Below are 25,145 nucleotides of genomic sequence, written 5' to 3' on the forward strand. Positions count from 1 at the left end.
TGTCTTAAAAAGTAAAAAGGTAGAGCGTAGACTGCATCTTGTTGGCATTGTTTTAGTTTCCTTTAACAGTAAGTTACATGGTTAAATCAACCTCAAGGATCTCACATTTATACAGTACATATTACATGGTTCTATGACTTCCAGGAGCTAGACATAGTTAATTTACTTCTCCAAAGACATAAAAACATTTCTTTGCTGCTTCATAAAATAGTCTTTGCAGGTATGGAGCCCAAGTTCAGGCCTGCCTTTTTAATTTGAGTGTTTCATTTTTTTGACATGAAATGAGTTTTACAAGATGAATTTTAAAGTTTTGGAGAATGAGCTGTTTTCCTTTTGAAGAACACTTGGAAAAAAACACACCAGCAGTAGTTTAAAGTGCCTGTATGTGAAGACTTGCAGGGAAAAATCTTGCCATAAACCATCGAACCATAGCCTCAGATAGCACTTTCAGTGATAGGCTGTGGAGTCATCTCTTGCTCCTCACTGTTCTCTGTGGATACATCCTGGGCCTCCTGCTGTTGATAAATATCTTGGATCAACATGATGTTTGTGTTCCTCCACTCTCTGTACTTCATTGCCGTCAACTTTGGGTCTTCTAACAACTGGTTAATAGTCGCCAGGTCATGTTCCTTACACTAGGAAGAGAACAAGTGGTTATTTCCTACAAAAACTGTCAAGCTCATTGTCCATAACAAAAAACACTCTGGGAACATTAGAAAACCATGTCACAAGGAGATGACCAATTATCCATCCTCCTGGCAACTTGTTCCTGTTTTTAGAATCCAAATCATCAAAATTAAATCCACAGCAGAGATTCATCCCAGTTGAAGGCAAGATCATGATTTTATGTAGATTTTTTAGATTTCTTGGCAAAACTTCATGAGAGAATTCATGTGATAATCAGACATTGTTAAGCTGTCTCATAATTTATGTGGAAGTAGATGCAGCAGTGTTTATTTCTGTAATTCACACCAGTTTCAATTTTCTCAAAAAATGCTTATTCTCTGGACACACAGTAAATGTCTATTCTCTGGGAGTTAGATAGAAAATCATTTTGTGCATAACCTGTGCACTGGCAGTAGGGTCACTAGAGCATATGTGGCTGCTAATACATCTACCACCAGCTACTACTACTAAATCTAGTCTCTACTTTTAGACCAGAGCAGCTCAGACTGTATACTGCAGGCTTCCTGGCTCAATTGACAGAACAAGTCAATAACATAGGCACAGAATTTTTACATCACAGAATGGTTGAGGTTGGAAGGGACCTCTGGGGGTCACCTGATGCAACTCTCTTCCTCAAGTAGAGCCACCTAGAGCAGGCTGCCTAGGACCGTGTACAAGTGGCTTTTGAATATCTCCAAGGATGCAGATTCCACAGCCTCTCTGGACAACTTGCCCTAATGCTCAGTCACCCTCAAGATAAAAAAAGTATTTCTTGATATTCAGAGGAAACCTATTGTGTTTTAGTTTGTGCCCATTGCCTCTGGTCATGCCACTGGGCACAACTGAAAAAGGTATAGTTCCATCTTCTTTACTCCCTCCTTTCAGATATGTATATTCATTGATGTTCTTATATTTTCAGACACAACAAACCTGGTTTTCCAGCCCTTGTTGTCTATTCATGCAGTGGACTATAGGATAGAGGAGCTCTAGTTAGCAGCTATAGTTTCTTAATGGGGCCACCATGCTGCACTAACAAACCTTCACTCCTGTTGCCTGACCCTGTCCCTCCCAGTCTGTGTATGAAAGCAACGTAGTAGTTTTAACCATCTTCTCCTGCTGCCACCTGTTTTCATCACTCCAGAGGACACTCTGTGTTAGCGGCTGCCTTGAAAACACCTTGAAAATACACCCACATATTCATGACACTTTCTGATAGTAGCCATTGTCTGCTTTCAAATTTATATCTCAAATGAGCAACAACTACTCTAATCCCTGTGATGCCTGAGCCACTTTTTAAACATAAAACCAAGTTCACCTCTTGGTTTACACATATTCTAACCCTCAAGATGTAGTACCAGTCCTTGTAAGAAGACTTCTGGCATTGATGCAGAGATATGAGTAGTTAGCCCAAGAGAAAAGGAGATAGGGAGGTAGAAGAGAGAGGCAAGTATTTTCAGTGGACAATCTTGATGGTAAAAAGCCATGCCTTAGAATTTCCTGTACCATTAAATCTATTTCCCACATTTATTAAGTCTGTGATGCATTTGCATGCCAGCTTCCTTCTCTTCTAAACTTTCCAAAGCATGTTTTGTTAATGATATATTGTGGCAGCAACATTAATCTGTTGTTAAAGATGTGGAGTCAAAAGTCCAAAATTAAAATTGCACTGAATCTTGCATAAATCACTTCTCAAACTAATAGGGTTTTAATTAAAGCCGGGTAAATATGGATCAGATACAAAACTTTCCTGATTTTTACATTTAAAATATTGTCATGTCTTGTGTTATACAATAAGAAAATTGACTTAAAAGTACATAATCTCATTGGTCCAAAGAATATGGCACTTTCCCACTGCAGGCATCTGCCTTTCAGACAGGCTAACTTAAACATTGCTGTGTATAGAACTTTGTTTGTGTCTGTGCTATATTTGTCTTGTCAATGCTCCAATTTCTTAGTTTGAGGAAAGAAAAGAAAGATCAACATATTTTATGTATTATGAACACACCAAAACAGATTTTTCCCTGTGAAACACAAATGTTAGACAAGCCTAAGGTTACAAATGCGGCTATCACAACTGGTACAATACTCCTGTGCTAAATCAATGCAAAGCTATCCTCCTTATTTGCGGCTGGCAGTAAGACTTCCATTCAGCTCCATACTAAGTAAATAGATTTCCCCCACAAGATGAAGAAAACTCCATTTTCTACTAAGTGTTTCTTATATTTATTAGGGGGGCACCTATCAGGCAAAGCTTTGCAATGTATTTCTATATTTAGCTTCCTGATCTATAAAACAGGCATAGTTTTTAAACTTTCTGTGCTCACTTTACTGCAGATCCAAATGAGTACTACTATAGTCAGTACCACGTCACTGAAGACCTTTTGGTGGGGAGGAGAGACTTCAATATATCTCATATGGAGCTAGGGAGAATGCCTATATTCCCATTTGTCTTTTCAACTTCACCTTCAGGAATTTTAACACTGGTTGGAGTGCCAAAGTGAAGCTTCTCACTGCAACTGACAATCAAATTAAGGATAAACAAGATACTCAATTCCTGTTTCTAATACATACAAAAAGGAATAAGCAAAGTCACAGGTTTGCATTTATTCCTTCTTCCTTTATAATTTAAATGCTATGGTTAAGCTTTCTGTTTCCCTCAGTAACATCTAGAAACAGGCTTTAACATCCTGTGCCACTTGATGCTGGCAAGTAAACAGCTTCATAAATTCCCATAATCCAGTCAGATTTAGCGACCCTTTCATGAAATGTCCCCTGAACCCCTCCATTCCTCTAGTTCATGATAAATTTCTAACAAAAAAGCAGGATGCTTTTGTTATTAAAAATATTTTAGTTACAGGAGGTCTTTACAATAGCTTTGGCACATCCTGTACATCACATAAGGAAAAGTTTTTTTGGCTGAGATTCATTTTCATGTCCTTGATCATCACCATACTTTGTCTGCTCTTCCGTTTTTAGAGCTCCTCTGTTTAGTGTATTCAGCTGAGCTTGCAAGCTTTACAGTTAACTAAGAAAAGCTTTCTTTATGAAATTTTCCAAATGAGCTGGAATTTCTGCAAGAAGAGTCCCTTCTGAACTATTGCCTCTGCTTCAAGTTCAAATTGAACAGCAAAACACAGATCAGTATTTGGAATGAGGTAGAAAGCAATCTCAAAAACTTAACCAAATTCTCTGGGGCTTTAAGTGAATATGTAATTAGAGTTTGGCTGAAGTCTAGGTTTACTTCTTATTTCAGCCAAACTGTTTCTTCCTTTCAGGCTTTTCTTTGGCTGCCTCTGTGACCTCACCTTTAATGTGCTGTTCAGCATTCGAATTTTGTGGAGTTTCTCATTGATGGAGGGGTTTTTGCTGCGTTTGATAAACGATTTCCTAAGCTCCTTCTTTGTTGACAGACGACGGTCACCAATGGGAGACAAGCTTGCTTGTTCTAATGACTTGTAAAGTCTCTCCATCTCATCATCATCACATTTTTCCTGATCTGCAAAGAAAAGAATAAATTGGGTATGAAATGGGAATATGGCAGCGGATGCAGCAATATTAAGTTCAGTCATCAGGAAGGCTCTTAGCCAAGTCAAAGTAATGGTATTATAGTTCAAACCAAGGGCAATTTTTATTATAATTTGTAGGGTAATAATATATATGAGAAAGATATACTACCAATGTTTTTAACTCCAAAGTTTTTAAGAATCATGTCCTGATCCAAAGAGATATGAGCATGCATTTCCACTGTCAGAGTGCTGCTTTAATGCTCTGAATACATCTCAGACTCTAAACAATTGGCATTTTGGTGTATCGATTTGTCTCCAGGTTTTGGGAATTACTGAAACCAGAGTTTAAAAAAATTGAACCATGAAATGAAACATAGGAATATTTCAAGGGCCCCAAGAGAAGGCCCCTAGAAAACAGATTAAAGCAAGAACCCTTGGGGCAGCTGATACCTAATCCCTGAGTTTCACAGATTGCAGCATAGAATTTTTCACAAGAAAGCCTTGATTTTCTCCACCTTAATTATTCTGATGGCTCCCAAGCTGCAGCACCATCTTCCACGACAGAGCAGACATGAAAGGAAAAGCTAGTAAACAGATGAGAATGAAATAGTGTAAAATAAGATCAAAATTGAAATAGAGACATTTTTCAGAATAAAACAACTTAAAAATGAACAGTCAGAAACTAAAGAGGTATCACACATATAAATGGGCATTTTGGCAAAATGCCCTTTTCAGTAACAGACTGCACAGCTCCCTTCTTGTCCCTCATTCCACATTGCAAGCTTTTCTACTTGGGTGTTTCCTGAAAGAAAATCTTAGTTACTGGTGTTTTCAGGGGATTAATGAGTCCCTCAAGATTCACTGAGATCACATTTGGTTTTGCTACACTGATGACAGTGGCCATGGTTCTTCGCAGCTGCAATCCTCCATTTGTCAGTCAAACTGGTTAGGCACTTTTTTCTATTCATAAAAACTCAAACACTGACTTTTCTAAATCATCTTTGGTAAGCAAACATTTTCTGAACAAAAGGCAGACATCCTTTTGATCACTTGTGTCACAGTAAAAAGACTTCTCCAACATATCAGCACATTTAGGAGACTAGTCCTTGTCTTTTCCATGTTTTATAGAGTACAGCATCCTCCTAAACCCCTGTTCTTTCTGAATATTTGGGCTTCAAGAAAGGTTTATGATATGCTACAAACATTTGCCTTCACTGTGTTGCTGGCCCTTTTTTCACTGCTTTGTGAGTATAAAAAACTTACTGTACCTTGACAAGAACTAAATATAGCTTCCAACATTGGTACAGTGTTGGAGGAAGAAAAGGAGAACTGTTGTATATTTATCAAGCTGGGGGAAATAGAAAAAAAAAATCAAGTGTAAGGCATAATACACGGCAGAAGTATTTCCTGAAAACTGTTGGCTCATGCCATAAGGTTTGTAATTATAACTAGCTTCCTGACTACTTTCTTGGGATGAGGCAGCTGTTTGTTTCATTAGGCAGCTCCTGCACAGGACTGGCTTAGCTTTACTGTAGACATTACCCATCAGGACTACACACAGAATCACTTTGAGAGACAAATTGACCTTTATCAGATATCCAAGAAGGAGTATATAAGAAGAAAAAATATTGCATTTATCCTATCCAGCAACTTTAAAAAGTAGTCAAGCCATGGGGGACATAAGATCACTGCTCCAGATATTTTTTTGTGGCTAACTCGTGATTCTTCCCAGTATCCCAAAAGTGTAACAAGCAGCAAGCATGAAAAATGCCCTCACTGAACTCTCTTCTTCCACGCTAAGCAGCCTGATGTCTTCCATGCACTAGTAGGTGTAGGTAAGGACTGTAATATTCAGCACAGAATAAATGGAGTTAAAGGCAGAAAAACATAACAGACGACTCACAGATGATGCACTTGCCTAGCAATGTGCACTCAGCTCCTTCATTCTTTCAAGCTTGTGACCTGAAAATCTTCTCCTATTTCTTATTTTTCCACTACTCCCACCCCCAAAGGATTGATCAGGGTCAGGTAATTCCAGAAGGGAAAGAATATGCCAGATTCTTCAGATTAGGTGGATAAAGGGAGTGATAGTGAAGTAGCTAAGTAGGATTTCAGAATACATAAAACAGCAGTGAGTGAAATCTACAGGCTGTGTAGAGCCAGGTATGAGTTATATAGTACTTTTATCTCCATCTTTATTTACACTGGTGAGCAGTGAACTTCTCCCATAACAGTTAAAAAAAATTAACAAGATGACACCTTAATATTGTGCTTTGGTAAAGAAGCAGATACTACTGCTATTGACAAAGAGTATGTCTGCCAATAAACCTCTATAAATTGATGTCAGATTCTCTGATACCTATCAGACTTCTACCTTCAGTGTCCTGAGTTTCACTGAGTCAAGCTCAGAAAGCCCAAGTTTTACAGGCTTCAGGGTGCCACTGAACATACTAGATTGATGCTCCAAATCTGAAAGGGGAAGATAGAACTACAGAGGAAGGGGAGAAGCATTATGTGGAGCAATCAATTAACAAGAAATTTTTTTTTAACACCAAAAGGATCTGTGATAAGAAAATCTATTTCTCCTCACTCACACAATGGTGCATTATGGTATTACACAAGTCTATTAATGCCATGAATGTAAACAAAGAAACCAGCACCCATGGTTTGCTTACTTGTTTTCCTCACAAAACAGCTGAGAGAAAATTAAGTTTTGATAACAGAGATAAAGTAACATGATTCAAGGCTTAAGCAGACTCGACTTTCTCTCCAGATTCAAACATACACAGCACATTCTCCCAGAACTTGCCATTGCTTAATGCCCTTCCACCTTGAGTCTGACCTGCAGATGAGCAAGGCTCTAATAGAAGCACAAGCATACACCAGTTCCATGTTTTCAGGCTGCAGTGTTTTGGATTCCTCTTATGAAACCTGGGCTGTCTAGACCATAGTTTTTGATTGTTATGAAATTTCTGCTTTCCATTACAAGGTAAAAATTTATGCAAAAGCACACAGTATAAGCTCAGGGCCTGGTGTAAGAAGGAACAGATTGTTTGTGTCAGCCTCCCAAAGATAAATGTACCACCCCTACTCTGAGCTTTGTTAACCTCTGAAGGTTTATAATGATGGATGTATTCTGCTGGCAAAAATTTCTAATAACATAGACAGGTTGGGCCCCACTATCACTGCATTGGAGTGAGTCCAACTGGGTCACACAGCTAACATCAGGCACATTCAAAATCATTTCAAAGTATAATATTGCAAGTTATCTCTTCCACTAGTACTCTTCAAGCTAAGCACTTTCTGTCTCAGGCATGCAAGTTAGGAAACTGAAATGCTGCTACAGCACTTATTTATCTCATCTTATTTTAAAGCTAAAATACATCCATTTTTCTCTGAGGATCTGCTGAAGGATCAGTGCTAAGGAGCAAATGGCAACAGCGGAAGGATATTACATATTGTCTGCATTTATGAATGTGTACGTGCACACAGGAGAACATGTGCATCGTGCACTTTTCCCTTCTCTTGGCAGTATTAACTATAACCAATTGTGTTGAGTGATGCTGCTGGAAGAATCAGTCTTCCTGGGATCCTGGCACCATGCCCTTCACTCAAAAAGCCTCACAGCCTGCTAAAGCTTCATAGCACTTCTGGAAAAACAAACAAATAAACAAACAAACCTGTATTGTATAATTCTTAATTTTGTCAGACTCCATAGTGGTGAAAGTTGAAAAGAAAAAAAACCAGTGCTGTCCTGTGAACAAGGAAAGTTCTACCCTGAGATATTTTAATACTCAAGAGAAAAAAAGCCTTCTAGGTTGGGGTGTGAAAAAATAAACATTTCAGACAAGTCAGAACTTCTGACAAATTCTATTTCAGGAGAAGTAAAACACAATATTGTGGCTTGGTGCCACTTGTCTGGAATTTCCCTCTAATAGGAGATATCTCAGTCAAGAACAAGCTGCCAGAGGTTCAACACCCCAGCTCTTCACCTCCTCAATTTTCAGCTTCCACCTTCCTGTCAGCCAACCTGACACAGGTGGAAGACATTAAGGCATTGAGATTTCCCACTTTGCAATACAGAAACTCGACTGAAATCTCAATTTTAATATTCTTTAAGCCTAGCAGAGTCAAATTATCTAGAATTTTTCAAAAAACAGCTATGAAAAATCAAGCTTAGAGTTTCCCAGTGGTAAAGAAGTTGACAATGTCTGGCAGAAAGAGTTTTTTGCACTACCTCCAGTAGAATATATCTTACTAAATCTAAGTTGAAATGTAAATACTTATTCTCCTATTCTCTGACATCTCAGCTCTGCAACTGTATATTAATCCCATGGAAAAAAAAAAAGATCTACTTCTTCCTACTGCCTTTGCTACTCTTAGGAGGTTCTTGTAGCTGTGCCAGCACCTCTGTTTCCAATTCTGCCAAAGGGACAACATACACCCCAGCTGGGGAGAGCAAAAAATTAATAAATCACTTTTACTCTTACCTACCTACCCACCCACTCCTGATAACCCTCATCCCTTTTTCACAATGGTAGTAAACTTTTCAATAGGAGTAGGATGACACATCAGGGAAATAATATTTTTCACATAACTACAAGACAGAAAAGAGAGGAAATATTTGAATTAGGTGGGCACAGCTTAAGCAAACTCCTCATTGGCAAATGCAGAATTAAAAGTAGGAGAGAGAGGGAGAAAATAACAGGAAAAGTACATTACCACCAAAAGCTAGATGCTCTTGACTGTGACAGTATAGTAGATTTGTCAGGAAGGGATGGTATTTTAACAAACTGTGACTGAATTGGAAACAACACAAACAACTGTCTCGTTTTCAGAGAGTTCAGAAAACAGTAACACTGTGTTTTACACTGTAATTTCTAAAGCATTTTTTAGGACAAACAAAACAACCATTCAAACACAATTGTTTCTCTATGCTGTTGTTCTCACCATAAGTGTACTTCTTGGCTAGTCTCAGCCACAATCTAGACATTTTCTCTAATTTTTTCAGAAGGAACAAAAGGACTTGAGCACACCAGAGGATCTGTTCTGACTATTACTGGCACAGACAGACTCCAAAGGGGAAGAGGATGTCAGTTCTGAGAAAAGACGGAATTGAGTGTATACAGCTCCCATTTAACCAACTCCTTCCCACAAAACCAACTCAGATAAAATTCAAGTGGTATTTGAAAAGATTTTCAGGTTTTTCAAAATATTGGCACACACCATCAGATCTACCAGCTACCGTGAGCTAAGGTGAAATAAGTAAACCATAAGTGATGCCATAAGAACTCCTTGCCAAGACACAGTAACTCCACATGGCTATTATACCCTCAGAAAAGATGAGAAGGATGTTATAGCTGTAGTAGATGATCCCTAGAAAAACAGAAGTGCACATTCTTCTTTTCTCCATGTTTCTATGACTTCTTTTTGTTATCATAGTTTCTTATGGTGGTGGGTCATAGTCAGATATTTGTTGTTCCAGTGGTTGCCAGAAGAAAAAAAGATGGAGTTTGGCTGCAGAGCACGTTTAGCCATCCTGGATGGGGTAAGGCCAGCTTCTGGATACAGAGCACGTAGTCAGGTAGCTGTTTGTATTCTCAACTGTTTCTTGTTTACCTTTCAGTTTCTTTGTGTCATATGCAGCTTTCAAGCCTTTGTCCCTGTGCATGTAGCAAGCTGCAACACGGAAGTGTTGAAGGTACACATAAAGTAGTGGAAATAAAATGCTGATCTTCTTTCAAAAGAGAAAAGTGTTAAACTCTCCTTTTTCGTATCCTTGTATTACTCTCTTGTATATAACCTCTTCCCACTAGTTGGCCCTGAGAATTAAGGTTGAGAATGGTCATAGCAGCACTCAGAACGGCACGAAAGGTCGTTAAAAGTCTCATATGATACAGCTTCTTGCACCAAACACTTCGAGTTGCTTAGAAGATTTCATTAAATTGTTTTCATTGACAAATAATCTATGGTCACTAATTGAATCTGTAGTTTCTCTTACAAAGATTTATCCATTTAACACTAAGAAACTTTTCCTTCCCTGTGTAACTCATTGCTGAGGTTTCTTCACTGTTTTTGTATTTTCATGAGCAGCTCTTCCCACAAAGCTACAGCTACTCTTTCTTTCTTCTAGGTACCAACTTTTCTCACATTGGCCTCTGTTTTTGACTTTTGACAACAGAAGTGCTCCTCAGTTCTTGAAAAATTTTAGCTCAGCTCTAGGCTGCTATCAGTTACAACCCAAAGATACTCATGGGGTTTTACTAAGCAGAATGTGGCCACAAAGCAGAGTGTGTTACAGGTTTTTTCTGTCCTCGCAAGGAGAAGGAGAGAATGTGGACATACATGAAGGCTCTGAGAGAGTGAGTTCAAAGACCACATAGCTGTTCTGATAACAGCAGGGCTGGCTTTACATACGTGACATGAACTTTCAGGACAGATGTCAATGGAAGATGGATTTATGTCTGGGAAGATGGATTTATGACTGGGTTCAGTCTAATTAGTCTGCAATATGATGAGTTGCCAGAAATGCACTGTTCAGAAGCCTTACAAAGCAAATTATATGGAGTGCACAGAGGTACGCATTCTTGTTCACATCAGATAATAAAGAGAGTGTTCTTTCTAGTTATTGTAAATCATCAGGTTTTTCAGCTAGCTTTTACCCCATAATATGAACTAATCTCACAGTATTAGTGTACATACTTAGCTAGCTGAAGGAGGAAATTCTTGGGGGTTAAAGTACAGAACAAGAATTGTATCCTTTTGATAACTTTCATTTGGAAGTGAAATGTTATTTTATGTTAGTCCTTTTTTTCTACTTCATTTTCAAATGAAAATAGCTTAAATAATGTCCTTGCAAATTACTTCATTTATGTTTTCAGTGTCCATTGTGGTAGAGGGCCCCACACATGAACACTCTTCATCATTTCTTTATACTAATAAAAGAAAGAAAAATGTGTGCATGTTGTTCGTCTTGCTTGCTCAACAATGGGTTATGATGCAGACACTAGTTAGTGAGGCTATACAGTTTCCATAGTGACTGTCTTCTTGAAATGATCTTATTTCTGGAATTCCATCCAAGATCACCAGTGTCGTTAGGATAGAATCATTCTGTAATCAGGGTTGACCATCAAACTAAGCAGTGAACAAAAGAGAAATTCAGTTCCGCAGGAATATTTTGGGGAAAATGAAAGCATCCTGCAAACAGCATAAATATACCAAAAATATGACAATTTTTACATTTTAATACCACTTTTATTGTTTAGTATTATTGAGCCTATCAACTTATGCTTTAAATGATTATGAATGTGTCATGCTAATTCTATGACCATCCATAAAAGTATCTCATAGAATTACAACGGAAAGCATTGAATTATACATTTTAGCAGAATTTATGACAATATCACACTAACATATTTGAAGCAAAGGTTTACCTTTTTGAAGAGCAATCATTGAATCTTGCTCAACAGGATCTATATGACATGGAATATATATGATCTACACTCCAAGAATTCACCCACATGTACCTAATAACATTTCCCAAAAGCATTACTTAATGAAATTTAACCCAAAAGGTAAAAATTCAGATGATAATGCATTTACTACATCTTTGTGACATTTTCATTAGGGACTTCATTTCTGCCAACCCCAGTCTCTCACTACTTGCAGAGACAGAGTTTGCTGGAAATAGATTCCCCAGTACCTCTCTCAAAACATCCACTCTTTTCTGTCACATAGGAACAGTATATATGTTCACTCTAGGTTTTAATTCTTACTGATTTTCATTGCTACAGAAGTCTCTGGCAGTGTAAGCTAGAAGGTGAATAATGAAGCTGATTGCAAAACAGTGAATTATTTTTCACATTTGCTAAAATCTAAAGGATTGCTAGCTATTAGTATTTGTAAAGACTGATAACGTAACCAATGTGCCTTATACTGTAATTTTTCAATCAATGCTCAGTTTACCCCGAGAGAAATATCTAAAATGCTCAACACATCCAAGTATTGCTTCTCTCAACCTTTGCATTATCTTCAGTGTAAGCCTTCGGATGCACCTTTGTTTTGCATTGTACTGAAACAATAATGCACTTTCAGCAACAAAGTACTCCAAATCTCAAAATCTTTACAAAGATTTAGAATCAAGAGTAGAGTTGATGCACAAGAATATTGTTGATTCCTTGCCTCTCTAGGAAGCATGCTCAGTATTTTCTCCTTTCAATATATTGCATGCCAGAAACTCCTCTTATGTTTCAACAGCCTTTAATGCAGGAAGAAGCAGTTTTTCTCAAAAGACAAGATACATTGCCCCGGTATGGCAGGAGAGTTACTAGCAGTAACAATGACCCAATTCTTGAACTATACCACCTTTTTAATTTAGCAGTACATTGCAGTAGGAGGATACCTATGCAGATACCCATTTGCTTAAATAAAATCCAGTCTTAATGGACTTCCTAATCCAGGATTGCAGTTCTTTCCCCTGGAAAACTAAATGCAACTGCTTTTATTTTTTAAATTGGCTTGACCTAACCTCATGTTCATCACTTCCTACATATGCCATTTTCTTTAGGGTGTCAGTTCTATTACATGTTTTCTTAAAATTTTGGTTCAATTCTAACTAATAAAAGACAGTTGTACTGAAATAGATCAAGCTAGTAAAAATAAGTCTGTGAGTATTTTATACAGAGGCACTGATCTTAACACACATGTAAAATTTGAGAAAAGCTGTAAAAGTACTCACCAATTAGATACTAGGCTATATATTTAATGTACAGTTAATCAAATATCTGTAATAAATTAAATGCCACTGGAAAACTCTTCAGTGAAGAGCATAAAGGAAGGAAGTGGAAAGGAAGTTGAGGAAAAACCCTGAATTCCCATATTGTATGGCTCTGCAGGCAAAAATCTCTGTTCTCATTAGCTCACCTTTGGCTGGTGACCTCTGTCCTATTGCATCTGGCACAGTTAGACAATGGGTATCCGGACCTAAAAACGAATTTTGGGATCCACCACCTGGCTTGGAAAGCTGGACCTCCTGGATCTCCTGGCTTTCTGCCACTTCTCCACAGTCTACTTCTGGTGACTCATCAGAATGAATCTGTACACAGAAAGTTAAAGGTTGATCACCCTCTTCCATGGCAGAGTTGTTAACTAGGTCAAGCCAGGATTGCCTCTCGGAATAAACCACTTTGGATGTCAAGGAAGATGATGACTCTTGGGAGTTGAAAGTGCTTTCAGGAGAGGAGAGAGAACAAGATGCTTCACTCGACAGAGTTGAGGTAAAGGAGGACTTCTGATGGTCCTGCTTTCCAGAAAAAAAAAAAGGGGGGGGTGGGGGGGAAGGGTGAGGAGGGAGAAGAAAAATTATTTCATGGATTCATAAAATTTCCAAGGTATTTCTGTTCTACATGTTCTAGATATGCAACTGAAATGCTAACTAAACACAAACTATGTAACTGATAGTTATCCATGCAAGCAAGCCTGAAGTATGTCAGCCAATATCCTATAGAGCTGTAACTTCAGAAGCTAGGCCACAAGGAAGACAGAGGTAAAACAGACAAAAACCTGTCAATGCCTAGGAACAAAAAACAAGGAAAGATATTGTGTTTAATGTAGCTTCTCATGCTAGGTCTTACACATTTTCACTCTACTTTGTCTTCACTTTATTGGTTTCATCAAGACTGCAGAAGAGAAATTCTGAATTAGCCACTGGACATGAAGTTGTCTTAAATCACTAGATAAAGCCACCAATGCCATAATCACAAATAGAAATGCGCTTGAGTAGTGAAGTAACTTGACCTGCCTAGAATACAAAGCCATTTTACCTGGTTCATTCAAGGCAAGTTTCTATTCTCAAAATGTACACAGAGTAGATCTGTGTAAGGACTAAACCAGGTGATAACTGGAAATATTGAAAACTACTGGGAAGGTGTAACTAGGGTAACCCTGACAAGGTGCAAACACAAAAGAAAGGGACTAGCCTGGAATATTTTTCTATAACATTGTAGACTAGAAATATGTATTCATATAAACCAAAGCAAATGACATTTCTTCAAAAAATATTACATGTATAAACTTCTGCAATGTAGTGTTTCTGTAGTGTATATTACTTCCTGATTACATTAAAAAAAAGCAGCAAAGCAGATTTGCCTTCCTATGTATCATATAGCATCTAATAAATTCAAAAGATGAGGACTAATATCAGACTGTGGATCACCATTTGCTTGTAGTACTTTCTTCACTTTTGTAAATTTTCAAAGCCACTGTCCAAGACTGTCCCAAACACTACAGCCCCAGACTTAATTTATATTTCTATTACAAGAAGTACAACATTTTGTTTCAGGTGCTTTTTTGTTTTTTAAAAAGGAGACCTTCACAAATGCATCCTAAAGCAAAAGATGAAGTTATTGTCACAAATTACACCTGTGAGTGATAAAAACACTTATGGGAACACAGGTGATCTGAAGCATTTAATCTAAGAGTTCATATTGCAAAGACAAATTGTTGAAGCATTTGTCCATGCAAGCAGTACAATTGAACACTTGTTCACATTTTGCTCACGTGGTGTGGGTGGTCTAGTTTCAGTTATTCGAAGACAGAAGAGGGAGATGTTAGCATTCACTTCTATTTTTCTAGCATTTGTTCATGCAAAAGAAAATGCTGTTGAAACAAAAACTTTGCCTCACATAGTGGAATGTATTTTTTATTCATTTTCCTTTTGTGTTAAATAAAAAAATGTGAGTGAGAACAAAGTTGACTGCCAGAATGTGTTTCTTTTTCTCTGCATATGTGTTGTGTTTTGGCTTTTTTCTTTGACGTGTCAAATATTTACCTAACTTACTTCAGAAATTCCTTTGGAAGTTTTGCAATCATCTGTGTAATAATAAATGTCCATTTGAGGACATTTTAAAAAAGAGATTCTTGAGCCAGCAGATCATAAGTATTTCATTGGAGAACAATGAGTCTCTGGGCATTTTTTAGAGAAAAATTACCACCATGTAACACCTCAACTACTCTTTTGGGACTGCTGTAATCTATTGTAGCTGCTGGTTTTTGAACTGTAAATCCATTCACAAGTAGGGAAGTTAATGCAGATTGACAGTTTAACATTTGTCCTGCAGATACTAAAATTTGCTTGTACCTCACTTGCTTTTTTCCTCCACAGTATCCAAAAGCATGCATAAACATAGAAAGCTCATCATCACTACTGTTTTATTTTCCAAGTTTCAAAATGCTTTGGATCAGCATAAAATGGAACAGCAGGCAAAAATATTTTGCTAGAAGTACAGCAAAATGTTTTCTACTCTAACACATCGTAGAGCCTGCACCTGCATAGTTATTAGTTTCCAGATTAGGAGTTTTCAGTCTAGAGTTGATCTCAAGAAGTTTGGAGGCCTTTCTGCTTAAGACAGCATTGGTTTGATTTTCCAAAATGTCCATAGTTCCTAATTCCTGTTTCAAAAAATCCCTTTGTCCCACAGAAGGAAGAATTATCATTTTAAAAAATGCCTGTGGTATTCTTGATGCTGCGCTGGGTTTCAAAGATGAGGGTTTCTTTCAGTAGCAGTCTGAAAAGATTCAAACAGGCCTTCCAAAAGTGGTGTACCTACAGAGTTTCAACCCAAACACATTGTATGTTTGAGATGTCACAGCTTAATTTAAAAACTCTACAGTTAATTAACAGACAATGAGAAATATTTAATCAGCCTTCCCTAAGACAACCAAGAGCTCCACTCCTAGAACTGAGTTTCCAGCAGCTTGTGTTCTCATGGCCCTTCTTGTGGTTATCTTGTTCTAGAACTTGTCCAGAATGGAAAAGGGGATTAAGAAATGTGAAAGAAGACTCTGACTTGCAGTCAAACACAGATGTGATGGTACCTAACAGTTCCTACCCATCATGTAAGTAAACATAAGACAGACAGACTCATGGCGGCTGGAGCTTATTCCAGTGCACACTTCTAAGATGAAAACATGACAACTTTTCTCAGAAAATGCTAACTGTCCATGAGGGAAGGGATTTTAATCTGGGGCGAAGGAGAAAGGAAGTCAATTGAGAGAAGTAAAGGCTGAACAGAAGATAATCTTTAAGGGAAAGGATGAGGAAGCAAGACCCCTTAGCACCTATATCATTGTCTGCCTCCCACACATCTTTCGCTAAAACATGGAGGCCAGCACTCAAGGAGTGCATATGAGATGCAGAGATCACCAGTGAAGCAATAGACTGACAAGCAGCAGGAAGACAGAAAGCCAGAAAACTGAAAAAAATCAGCACCTATTTAAAACTCATCATCTGGAAAAATGCTGGCACTCACTCGGAAGCGAGCAGAGGGAAAAGACATCTACAGCCTCTTAAAGGCAAGCCACTGAGGTATAGAATTCAAGATGTTTCATTATCAACCTTCAGCTCAGAATAACTGTTGGAGATGTATTGCCAAGGTTCCTATTTACTCTGATATTTATAGCCACTCAGCCACATCTAACTTCCAGCTAATATAGGCAAAAAATAATCATGTGTCACACAACAGTGAACACGACACATCCCTGTGTGCCAGGTGGATTGATTTACAGTGATAAATGTTACACAACTGTTTCAGGAGAGGAAGTGAAGACTGAATTAGCTGACCGAAACAGAAGAGGGCAAGTGGGTGACAGTGTGACATGCACTCCCAGTTTTATGTGAACAAACTAAAGATTGCCAGACAGGCAACAATAAAAGGAGATGTACACAGGATTGCCTGTGACCATGCAAGCTTCTGCAGCCCATCTGTACATTTCAAATACAGTTCCTAGTAGCTTAGCTACTACTGTGCCCACCTCAGCTACTGGGTGTCATTTCAGCACACCATTCAGGAACCTGTACCACATCCAAAGTGGCAGCAGACATTTCCCTTCCATGAGATGCAGTGAGATGATTTAGTACTAAGTATATTACTGAATACCCCTTGATGCGAATTTTCAGGTGGGGGAGAGGAAGGCTTAAACACAGGATTCCTTATTTCAGTTGCATTACCATTCCAAAATGTGTAACTCATTTCTAAACACAGAATTAAGTAAACATTAAACATATATAAGAGACCATGAGATCACTGAGAAAAGCAACTATATAGAAACAGGATTTATAGGGCAATAAGTGACTAATTATTAGATAATTCAATTTGATTAGACACATGACAGTGCATAGAATTTATTCTCATTTATGAAATTAAGGAGACAGGAAGCAATATTCTGGGCAAATACTCTACAGCAAAAGAGGAAAATAGGATAGATTTTGGGAGAATGCCTATTTTGGTTTTTTATAATCTATTTTTCAGAGGTAGAGACAAGAATCAGTTTTATCATTGTAAGAAGATAGTTCTTTCCCTTCACTTATCTTCATTGCTAGAAAGGCAGTTTCAAAATCAGAAGTCTTAAGAGCAACTCACTCAAATAAATACATACAAATCTGTTGGATGATGCTATCAGAGTCATAAAAAGAAAGAACGAACTTTAGGATGGACTGGAAAATAAACACACAAGTATGAGAAATTAGATTATGGCAGTATGTTAAAAAGCTTGCAAAGAAAAGACCCAGCATGCATACAAGGTAGAGTGACACTTTCCTTTGTTCATCAAGATAAATATGCCTCCATCTGAAAGAGTTGTTCTTTTACTGTGTGGAGCTCATGGCAGCACAGGCTGCAACTGCATGAGCTCTGCCATGGGGCACGGGTAGTCAGTGCATCGTCATTTTACAAGCATATGAGGTGCAAGTTTCCAGAAGCTTAGGTCATTATTCAAAGGTCCACCACTTCAAGAAACTTTTTTTCCAACTATCTAGTAACAAGAAACATGCTAATTAATACTTACCGAAGGAAGTAGTGGTGGCTGGACTGTGTAGGGAGGAGGTGGTGTGTCTGTTATTTCTGGATCTTCATGTTCACTTTCACTGTAGCATTCTGAGGCAGACATGGAAAATGAGCAAAAACAAAGTGTTAGACCAATGCTCATTTATTCCTCACAGTGCTGTGGTAATCAAAGGTCACCAAGTTGGATGTTCTGAACCGAGAACCTTATTGTAACAAGTCTTTCTCCTACAGTGAAAATTAACCCACTTATGGTAATGTAACACTAATTCATGGCAACATTCTTTTCCTTTTTTAAAGAAAAAAAATGTTGCTATTCTATGGCAGGAAATACTAGGCAGAACTGCTCTAGATAGCTTCACAAATATGTTTGAGGTGGGAAATTTTTCCCCTCTCTTTGAAGTCTTAAAAGAAAGGCTTCATTGCTTTTAATATGTTAGGAAGACCTGTTGCAAGTTATAGATTCTGTCCCTTAATCTCTCTATAATCAATAAGTTTTCCCTGAGCTAGCAACAGGTATTGATGTTTTGGCTGCAATTTTGGAGAAAACACATAGCCCGCATGGTACTTTGGAAACCATAAAGCAGTCTTGTGAGAATCTTCTGTCATTATATAGTAACTCATATAGGCAAGCCATGAGGCACGGCAATACATGTGCAAATCTAGTACTAAAAGTAAGCATGATACTCTAAGACTATACACTCCACTCATTTAATTTATTTTTTCAATAAAAAGCAAGCTGATAGAGCCTCAGTATCTCTTGATGTAGCAGAGAGGCATTCATGTTCTTATTTCTTTTAACTATCTGTGTTCCAGTTGAAAGTGTTTTCACAGATTCTTTTTAAACGTGGACTAAATTAAGTGATACTGATAAAATGAGACACAGAAAAGAGGAGGCAGTTAAGTTGCTGACCAAAAGCAGCTGGATCTCTCCAGAAGCAGCAACCTGCCAGCTTTCTGCACAGGTGGATGAGGGCTGTGTATGTTCAGGGACCATTTTGTAAGACTTGGACTTCATGGGTTCACACTACTGGAAAACAATTGTTTCTGGGATTATCTCATCTTTTCACTAAATTAATACCTGTACACTTTCTTTTTTGTGCATGTCATTTTGGAGGGTTTAGTAACAACAGTGTGAGAGGGACAAAGTTTTAAGACAAAAAAAAATACACAAGAGTGAGAGATTTCTAAGAAGTTAACAAAGTGAAACTTAAAGAGATTCGTTACTTTCACTGTACTCTTTTCAGAGCTATATGTGGCTTAATAGCATAGCTGTTATTCTGTTTATTGGAAGTATGTGCTGGCTCATCTCAACATAAAGGGCTGAAGCTGACTGCATTAAGGTTTACATCAAATTCTCAGGCTCTACTAATGTCCTCTTGAATAATTCTTAGTAAATAGCTTATTGTTTCTACAGCTCACCTTTTAGGGACAAATAAGAACTGAAAAAGAATGAACAGCTGTTTCTAATTATGTAGGCAAATGGAGTTAGGGGTGTTAAAATGCAGAGAAAGTACATGAATGCATATGAACTGCCATAACAAAAGCCAAAACTCTCCTGCAGAGTTATGATGTGTGATACAGAGGGGAATATCAGGTCAGCAAGAACAGAAGTGACTGTGGGTAATGATGGAATTTTTCTGAAATGTAACAATGTAATGAGTCCTGGTTGATAATAAACTCAACATGAGCCAGCAATGTGCCTCATGGCCAAGAAGGTCAATGGCATTCTGGGATGCATCAAGAAGAGTGTGGCCAGCAGGTTGAGGCAGGTTCTCCTTCCCTTCTACTCTGCCCTGGTGAGGCCTCATCTGGAGTCCTGTGTCCAGTTCTGGGCTCCTCAGCTCCAGAGGGAGAGAGAACTTCTGGAGAGAGTCCAGCTCAGGGCTCCGAGGCCTTTCTCTGCAGAGTTACTCTCCAGCAGGTCAACCCTCAGCCTGTACTAGTGCATGGGGTTGTTTCTCATGAGGTACAGGACTTGTTCAACCTCAGGAGGTTCGTTGGCACTTCATCTATGTGTCTTTTGAATATGCCTAGGTATGGTGACTCCATCAACTCCCTGGGCACCCCTTCTAATGCTTAATAACCCTCTCAGTAAAAAAGCTCTTCCTGATGTCTAAGGTAGACCTCCCTTGGCCCAAGTTGAGCCCATTTCCTTGTGCCCTATCATTCCTTACTAGAGAGAAGTGGTTTACCCTCACCTCACTACAACTCCCCTTCAGGTAGTTGTAGAGAGTGGTTATATCTCCTGCCAGCCTCCTCCAGTCTAAATATCCCCAGCTCCCTCAGCTGCTCCTCATCAGACTTTTTCTCCAGACCCTTTATCATCTTCATTACCCATCTCTGGACACACTCTAACACCTTAATGTTCCTCTTGTAGTGAGTGGCCCAGAATTGAACACAGTATTCGAGGTGCAGCCACACCAGTGCCAAGTACAGGTAATCACCTCCTTGGTCCTGCTGGTCTCACTATTTCTGATACAAGCCAGGATTCCATTGGCCTTCTTGGCCACCTGGGCACACTGCTGGCTTGTGTCCAGTCAGCTGTTGATTGAGACCCCCAGGTCCTTCTTTGCCTGACAGCTTTCCAGCCACTCTGTCGCAAGCCTTTGGCATTGCATGGAATTGTTATGGTTGAAGTGCAGGATCTGGCACTTGGCCTTCTCATGCTGATCCCCCTCATCCTTGCTTCTCTGAAGACTGAGAACTCTATCATGTCATGAAAACTATGCCCTAGACAGCCTCCAACCATCACATTCCCCACCAGATTTTCTTTATTTGTGAACATCAGGTCCAACAAGGTGCTTTCCCTCGTTCGCTCTCTCACCAGCTGCATGAGAAAGTTTTCCTACACACACTCCAGGAACCTCCTGGATCACATCCTCTCTACTGTGTTGTCTTCCCAGCAGATGTCTGGTAATCTGAAGTCCCCCATGAGAACAAGGGACAGTGATCCAGAGAGTTTTTCCAGTTGCCTAAAGAACATCTAATCTACCTTCTCATCCTGGATGGGTGGCCTATAATAGACTCCACTACTATGACATCCCACTTGTTGTCCTTCCTCCTGATTCTTATCCATAAACACTCAACCCTATCCTCACCATCACTGACCTCAAACCAGGCAAGGTACTCCCTAATATAAAGGGATCTCTCCTCCCTTGTCTATTGCTTCTGAAGAGTCTGTGGCCATCCAGTGCAGCACTCCAGTTGTGTTCCAAAGAGGACACAGACATACTGCAGGAATTTGAGGAGTATGGGAATTAAGTTTCCTGACAAGAAATAAAGAAGAACCATTAACCAAAAACAAAGATATTGATTCAACCTGATGAATCTCCAGAAATCAGTGGCATCTATGTTAACTAGCTCCAAAGCTGCTTTTAATGGCAGAGTGTAAGGGAGTATAAACAGAACCAGATTAGACTAATCAATAATGGAATTACATGTCCAAAGCCTGGACATAAATCACAATTTTATTATGGAAAAAAGTAGAAGGGCTGCAGAAAGGACAATTTCAGTGCTTAGACAAATTAGGCTACATCACCTAAGTGACCTACAAATACTAGTTTCTTCATAATGACAGCTCCTTCACAACCTGAACAGTTCTGAAAAAGGCACTGGATATCAATACTCTAAAAATAGAGGGTCGAAAGCCCAGAAGATGATATATATTGCTCAGGTCAGAGTCCATCTCTGGTTTGCTAACCTAATACTACCCAAAGCACTTTTCATTCTAAACTAGCCCCCAGCACTTGTGTCCACGCCAGCAGCTTTTCCAAGCACTCTGACAGGCAGCTTGCATTGGCCTCTTGTGAGGTTTGAGATTCCTTTGCAAGAATCCTCCCATCAAAAAAGTTCTTCTAGGTCAGTGTGCAAATTAAGACAATAAATAAATTGCTAGAGACCTCGGGCTTGGCTCTGAAGGAAATTGTAGGCTACCAGCCCCCATCATTGCTGCTATTGGAACCTCCAGAAATGGGCAAGACCCTAGGGAGGGGTCTACATTGAACAAGATGTTTGCCAGCTACCGAACTCCTGGGTGGGCCACTGCACAGATCCTGCAACATACCTTACCAGCTCTAAAGTCAGAGCAGCACAGTTGTTTCTCCTTGTACTTGGTATGCTTAGCAAGACAGAAAACTGACAAAATAGTTACACTTCTGTCACAAGATCATTGATTGTCAGTGACATTGTTTCTCACCACTGTTTCTCCTTCTGTGATTACTCTGTGCTGTGTCAGTGGGATTTCTCTGAGCTCAGTCAGCAGATGGACTGAAGTTGACAATTTAACAGGAAAAAAAAAAATATGGAAAAAGTTTAGCCAAGAAAAAACTGTGAAGAACAAGATGCAGCTTGGACCATACCTTCTTCATTCTTCCCATTGGGTGCCTGAGGGTCTATAGCCATCCCCAGCTTACTTAGCCACCTGTGTTTGAAACAGAGAGAATACAGAGTCAAGGATACCTACATGCTGTTCAGACAGAAGTTTACCCCTTTCAGAGGTGCTGTACATCTCCACATCTGTTTTCATTAACCTGAAGACTAAATGTCTAATTTCTTTCTATTTCTTAGGTCATCTTCTTAGGACATCAGTAACCTTAACACTAATATTCCCTGTGGTAGCAGGACTAGTTGCTTGGGATGTCTTCTTTCCCTGATCCTGAAAAAAAAGCACTAGTTATGACCAATAAGTTGGATTTGTGGAAGCTAAAGGAAAAGTGTGTGTGCTGTAACACAATGTCAGTGGCTTAGTCCTTCTGTTGAAGTATCGTGTTTCACCTGAGATGAAGCAAAAGGCACAGGAGCCATAGAAGATGCAGCTGTCCTCTTCAAAGCTATCACAGCACAGTCTAAGGATCTAAGCCATTTAAAACTAGACTTTCTGAACATTATATACTGCATTCTTAATTCCCTATGTACTTTTGGCTTTACTCTCACTTCTTGTGTTGTTTTAGGCTATTAACAGGATTTTTTTTTCATTTCTCTTCCCAGATGTCTGCATTCTTCTAGTGCTAGAAACCATCTCTGATTGCCTGTAGGACATTCAGATCTATCCAGGTTTTAAAAAATAACAACTAAACAAGCTCAAGCCTTAAAACTCAAGAACTAAATAGGAAATATATGACAGGCAGGAATTAAGATTGACAACTCTAAAAAGATATTTTGTCTGATCTTAGTTCTTTGAAGCAATGGGAAATTTGCTTGTAAGATCAGTGTCAAAGAAATTGGACTTTTAGACTGCAATATGGACAACGAAGACATATAATTCAAGAAAACAAAGTATCATTTCTGTAAGAATGGATTACTGACTTTCTTCTAACGGCTAATCGTAACACAATGATTTGTTAAAATAAAAAAGTTGTAATAAAAGATCTGCTGAAAGATCCAGCACTTCACTAACCACAAGGTCAGACACATTTCTAGTAACCACATGCAATTAGCCAGGTAGATGCATATAGCCAGCCAGCATGCATTTACTTTTCATGTGTGCATGACAACAGCAAATACATGCTAAATTAGTGAAGCAAATGACTGTATTAATAAATTCCACTGCTGATTTTATATATATATGTATACATATGTGTGAAGAGTTGCAAAAGGTCACGATCCTCCAAACATTTATGCACACCAGTAACTCAGCAAATGTGAATGCCCCAGTGAATTCAGTGGAACCACTCACGTGCATGTGTGTTTGTGGGACTGGAGCCAAGAGTACAGATGTCTTTTAGTCTGTTTTGACATATGCGTGAGTATACGTGTACTTTATGTATTAAATGTATGTATTTTATCCTTTGCCAAGGCAAACATCATCAGTTACAACAGTGAGGAATTAATGCAGTATAGTGCAAGCTGGTTTAATGTTAAGCTACTCACTTTGAGAAAAAATGAGATTTACTTGAGAAGTGGAGTTTGAAGGAAAACATTCTGGAAACATAAGCACTGAGACACCTGCATGGATTTCAACCACTAACTCACATGAGTCTAAACATTTCAAAAGTGTAAGACACTGAGAATTTCCAACTATGCTGCAAACTGGCTGCTATCACTCACTAATGTTTTCCATTAGCTCTACTTTTCCTTCTTCCCTCTCGCCTCTTTCAACCAGGATTACACTCTTTACAGAAGTATTCCAGTCCAGTAGGTCAGCCCATCTGCCTCCAATAACTTCTCATTCTGTACAGGAGCTCCACTAAGAAACCCAGTGATGAAAAACCACGGGGTTATCTCCCCATCAGTATGCTCTGTGAGGCTCCAAGTCGCAAAGGGCAACAGATGGTCTTTCCATCTGTATGTACTTGTATGCATCTATAGGGTAAAGAGTTGTCAATATGTGACTATGTACATACACTACTGTAGTAGTATCATATCATTCTGTGTCTATAGCTCTTTGAGAAGGTCACACATACTCCCTCAACCTCTATCCCTTCCTGTACTGGTAAATACATATGAGGTAAATATGTTGTGGTAAATATGTGAGGAATCTCATGAAGATCACCAGCAGAGCCATGATTAAAATCCTGACCTGACTGTCATAAAAGCTCTCTTCTCATTAAAATTGTATCATTTTTGTCCAGTTTTTGACCATTTAATGCAATAGCATTGTGAATAGACTGCAATACGAAGTAAAAAATAAGAAAATGTGAGAGGTGATCAGCCAAAACTGGATCTAATACCAAAACTGATAGCTCAGTGGTTTCTAAAATGTCAGTATTCAAATTCATTTTTACTTCTTCCATTAAAAATTGCATGAATTCATTCTTCTTATTGACATTTACGAAAAGAAAATTTCTGACCTGTCATGTGGACTGTTTAAGTGCAGCATAGTTTGGTTCTGAAAAAAAATTTGCAGTAAAAAAACTGCCATTTATATCCTTTTAGTCTTTCTTATTAACTGCCAGACTACTCCAAAAGCAGACACTGTTAAATTCTGGTCCTGGATTGCTTCTGGGACAAAACTATATTAAGCTCTCTCTCTTTCTTCCATCACTTCTCCCAGGGTGATGAGTATGCTATCAAATCTGCATGTCTCTAAAGGAAAGGGGTTTATAGAATCATAGAATTATACCAGCAAATATTGAGAAGATCTGGAACAAAATCAGGCTAATAATGTGATTCTGATTTCAACCGTCATTAGTGA

General features: G+C 38.7%; 1 protein-coding gene across 4 annotated transcripts in view; it reads right to left on the reverse strand.

Moving 5' to 3' along the window:
• Positions 1-200: 200 nt before the first annotated feature.
• Positions 201-25,145, reverse strand: part of IPCEF1 (interaction protein for cytohesin exchange factors 1) — a 72,717-nt gene continuing 47,772 nt past the window's right edge. For 3 of the 4 annotated variants that reach the window (XM_061989009.1, XM_061989008.1, XM_061989010.1), the window contains 5 exons: positions 22,372-22,433; positions 18,015-18,103; positions 13,095-13,473; positions 3,972-4,162; positions 201-635 (listed from right to left, as the gene is read on the reverse strand). In XM_061989009.1, the coding sequence (XP_061844993.1) occupies positions 435-635; positions 3,972-4,162; positions 13,095-13,473; positions 18,015-18,103; positions 22,372-22,433 (922 nt within the window). In that variant the 3' untranslated portion in view covers positions 201-434. The remainder of the gene's footprint in view (positions 636-3,971; positions 4,163-13,094; positions 13,474-18,014; positions 18,104-22,371; positions 22,434-25,145) is intronic. The other variant, XM_010205168.2, reaches the window with a different exon arrangement.

The sequence above is a fragment of the Colius striatus genome, chromosome 2 (genome assembly GCF_028858725.1).
Source record: "Colius striatus isolate bColStr4 chromosome 2, bColStr4.1.hap1, whole genome shotgun sequence".
NCBI lineage: Eukaryota > Metazoa > Chordata > Aves > Coliiformes > Coliidae > Colius > Colius striatus.